This window comes from Phalaenopsis equestris, unplaced genomic scaffold (assembly GCF_001263595.1).
Source record: "Phalaenopsis equestris unplaced genomic scaffold, ASM126359v1 Scaffold233875, whole genome shotgun sequence".
In the NCBI taxonomy this organism is placed as follows: domain Eukaryota; kingdom Viridiplantae; phylum Streptophyta; class Magnoliopsida; order Asparagales; family Orchidaceae; genus Phalaenopsis; species Phalaenopsis equestris.
In genome coordinates this window covers 40,597-44,840 of record NW_018251806.1, presented here as the reverse complement: position 1 = coordinate 44,840, position 4,244 = coordinate 40,597, and the positions used below count along the sequence as shown (strand labels likewise).

Below are 4,244 nucleotides of genomic sequence, written 5' to 3'. Positions count from 1 at the left end.
ACCTCATCAAGGATCCTCCTGTGGTTCCTCTTTGGTTTAAATTTCTTGGGCTCCCTCTTCAATTATTCAGTCTTAATGCCTTGTTTAACATTGGCAGAGCTTTGTGCACTCCACTTAAGGTGGAAACACCTACCTATAACAAGGCCAGACCAGCCAGTGCTAGAATACGGATTGAGAGGGATATCACCCTCCCAAAATTGAAAAGGGTTTAGATTCGAACTGAAGAAACTGGGTTTTGGAAGGATGTGGTTTTAGCGCAAAGGCCTTACTTCTATCAGCATTGCAAAATGTTTGGACAAACCTTGGAAAAGTGTTATACGCTCCATCCCCCACCTAAAAGGAATTCGAATAGTATTCAGCAAGCAGGATGTTCCCCAAGCTGTGAAGATGGTCATGCCCAGTGTTGATGAAAACACTAGGCCACAGAGTTCATTTAGAGATCCTCTTGGTTCTATTTCTACTCCATCTAATACCCCAGATTCAGAACACTTACTCCCTATGAGAAAAGAAGTTGTTGAAGTGGAGATGTTTCCTCACCTTCTACGGATCTTGTTCCCCCTAGAGGGATTATGACTGAGGGCTGCCCCATACCAACAGTCCCTGAAAATAAAACACTAATACAATTTAAGAATACTTTGGAGGAGGACTAACACATCCTCACTGCTAAAAAGAAGAAAAAAATAGCTACTGAACATCAAAAACACCACAAAGGGATACCTATAGTGACATATTGAAGTGGCTCAATAGGGATAACAAGAATTTCCCCTAAGACTTCTAGAGGTAGAGCCAAATCTAGATCACAACCCTCACTTCACCCCTCCCCTAAAGATGATTAACTTTCTATGCTAGAATATAAGGGGTATTGCTCACTCCCTATCTCTTAAAAGAGACTTACATTTGAATAAAAAATTTCAGCTTTGGTGCTTTATTATCTTTGAACCTATGGTTCATAAGTATTCTCAAAGAATTATTAATAAGTTTATTGGTTTTACACATTATGCTAACAAAAATAATAAGATTTAGATTTTCTATAGAAAAGAAATCCCTTGACAAGTTTTGGTGGACCATTACCAGTTTGTGCACATTTCTTTTTTGATCAAAGGCCATATGGGGCAGGCTTCTTTCATCTATGCATGGTGCAAGAAGGAGGATAGAGAAGAACTCTGGGAGGGCATTCATAGTATCTGTACATAGCTTAATTCTCCTTGGCTAGTGGGAGGAGACTTTAGTTGTATTTCATCTTCTGCTGAGATATCTAGGGGCAGATTCTCAAATCTCTCAAAGATGACTATTTTCTCTGATAATATTATAAATGCAGGTCTGTTTGATCTAGGATTTAAAGGACCTCCATTCAACTAGAAGAGGGACAACATATGGTAAAGATTAGATAGAGTTTTGGTTAATGATTTCTGGTACTCACAGTTTTTGATGACTTATGTTACTCACCTAATTCCAGCTAGGTCTGACCATAGACCTCTATTGGTCTCTATTACTTTTCAATGTAATAGTGGGTAGCCTTCACCTTTCAGATACATCAATATATGGTCTACCAATCAAGATTTCAATCATATTGTTACTACTAATTGGTGTAATTAAACTTTGTATCCTTCAAAAAGTATTGGTAAAGCCCTTAAGAGGTGGAATTGGGAAGCTTTTGACAATGTTTTCACTGCAGAAAACACAAATTGAGGTGGAGTATTTAGAGATGCAAGTCCAAAATGGGCTTGCTGAGGAAAAGGATTTACTTACTGCTCAAAATAAGCTGCTTACTGTAATTGAATATCAAGAAATTTTCCTTATGCAGAAGGCCTCTCTCAATATCTTCACTGATGGTGACAGGAATACAAAATTTTGTCGTGCTTATATCAAAAATAAAAGGAAATGTAACACTATTCATTCCATACAGTCCACTAAGGGAATTTGGCTTAAAGATAATGAATCCATAGCTAGAGATGTTTTTTGTTATTATCAACAACTTTTAAAGCATACTGAAGATTACAAGACACCAATTGATAGGACTTACTTCAATGCTGAAAGATCATACACTATGGCTCTTAAACTCACTGATCCTCCTACTGAGCAAGAGATTTGGCTGGATATTAATTCTATAGATAGCTCCAAATCTGCTGGCCTTGATGGGTTCACTGTAGATTTTTATAAGAAATCTTGGGACTTTATCAAGAAGGATGTTACTGATGGTATTAAAGGCTTCTTCCAGTGCAATAACCTTCCACAGTACATCAGTGAATTCAATTTTATTTAGATCTCCAAATCTATTGTTTAGAATAAATGGGATCACTTCAGACTTATTTACCTCACCATTATAGTCAACAAAGTAATTAGCAAAATCATTGCTAAAAGGCTACAGCCACATCTAGACAGACTCATTTGCTCCAATGAGTCTGGCTTTGTCAAAGGGAGATCTATAATTGATAATGTCCTTCTTGCTCAGCAACTAGTTCTGGATTTGTATATCCTTGCAGAGGGTAATCTGATTTTCAAACATGATATCAAAAAGGCTTATGATTCTATCAGTTGGTCCTTTGTTATGGAGATCTTGTCTGGTAGGGCTTTTTTCTGCTGATTTTTGCTGTCTTATACATAGGTGACTTGCTAATAATTATCACTCCATTTTTATAAATGGGCAGGTTAGGTCTTTTACTGCAACTAGAGGGCTAAAACAAGGGGACCCACTCTCGGCTACTATTTTTATATTGGTCATTGATTACCTGGCCAGACTCCTCAATCAAAGCATTCTCACAGATAAATATTCTAGATATCACATTACGTCAAAATTGGCTAACTCCCACCTAATATATAATGATGATATCATGATTTTCTCAAGCTCTCATAAGGCTACTGTTAAAAAGGTTATCAAATGTCTCAATACTTTCTAGGAAAACTCAGGTATGTGCTAAAATCCTGATCAATGCCAATTGATCTTTCACAAAAAGGCTTCTCCCAACTGCAGGCAGTGAACAAATGAATATACAAATTTTTCTTGCACTCATATACCTCTCAAATATCTTTGGGGCCTTTTTATTATGGGTAGAACTAAGTATGTTCAATTTGATGAGGTCCAAAATAAAATTATCTCCTATCTCTCATGTTGGACTAATTCCTTCTTATCTAATGGGGGTAGATTGACTTTACTTAAGAGAATCTTTACCACTTTTCCTTACTACATCCTCCAAATGACCAATCTTAAGAAAAGTACTAAATTGCAATTCGAGAGGGCATTCAATAGATTCGTTTGGTCTGGACAAAGATAGCAGCTACATTGAGCCTCTTGGTAGAAGACAGCTAAACTATCTTGGCTAGTGGCATTGGATTTAAGGGACTTCAACAACTCTTTCATGTTAATTTATACAAAATATGGAATAAGTTTAGAGCTCAATCCTCTTTGTTGGAAAATTTTATGTTGGCTAAGTATTGTAAAGATCAGCATCCCTCACTCACTATCAGAAAATCAGGAGATTCTAAACTGTCGGTCAGCATGCTCAAGCATAAAGATCAAGCTGAAAAATTTTTCCTCTAGGATTTGGGCAAAGGGGATGTTAATTTTTGGTTGGAGCATTGGTGTCCAGAGGATTGGCTTACTCCTATTACAAACCCCCTTAACACAAATATTCAAGTTGCTGATTGCTGGGAGGATGATCATTGGTCTCTCACTAAATTAAGCTTACTTTTGCAAGAACCATCCATCACTCACATCTCTAAACTACCTTTTGATAGTGGCATACCTGATAGAATAATATGGTAAGTTCATGCTAATCAAAGCCTCACTAAAGCCATCTATTTTAAACACTTCTGTTGGGATGAGGTCCCATGAGGGAATGTTATCTAGAATAAATACCTGTCTCCCTCTATGTCTTTTTTCAATTGGAGAACCCTGCAAAATTTATTACCTACTAATGACGTACTTAAAATGAAAGTCCTGAGGGGCCCTTCTAGATGCCATTTGTTCTTTGAAAAAAAGGAATCCATTTCTCATCTCTTTTTTGAATGTAGCTTCTCTCAAGATGTTTGGACAACATTAATCACACATCTAAATCTGAGGAAATCTGCCTTTGAGCGGGATAGCCTAAAAGGAAGCTGGCATAGCTGGAACACTTAAAAGGTTGCTTCATTCCTTTTTCAATTTCTTCATTCATTTGTATGGCTAGAAACCTAGCTAAACATGAGGGCAAGTTTACTTCTGTGGTTGGGGTTATGAGAAATTGTATGTCCTTTATCCAAAAATT

The 4,244-nt window shown here is 37.0% G+C and overlaps 1 protein-coding gene across 1 annotated transcript; it reads left to right on the top strand.

Annotated features, from left to right (window-relative positions):
* Positions 1 to 1,660: 1,660 nt before the first annotated feature.
* Positions 1,661 to 2,263, top strand: LOC110038792. The gene has a single exon (XM_020743693.1). The coding sequence runs from the start codon at positions 1,661 to 1,663 to the stop codon at positions 2,261 to 2,263; it is 603 nt and encodes a 200-aa protein (XP_020599352.1).
* The last annotated feature ends 1,981 nt before the right edge of the window (positions 2,264 to 4,244 follow it).

What these genes read in the sequence shown, in the direction of transcription:
- LOC110038792 (XM_020743693.1), top strand. Translation starts at nt 1,661, where the DNA reads ATGTTTTCACTGCAGAAAACACAAATTGAGGTGGAGTATTTAGAGATG.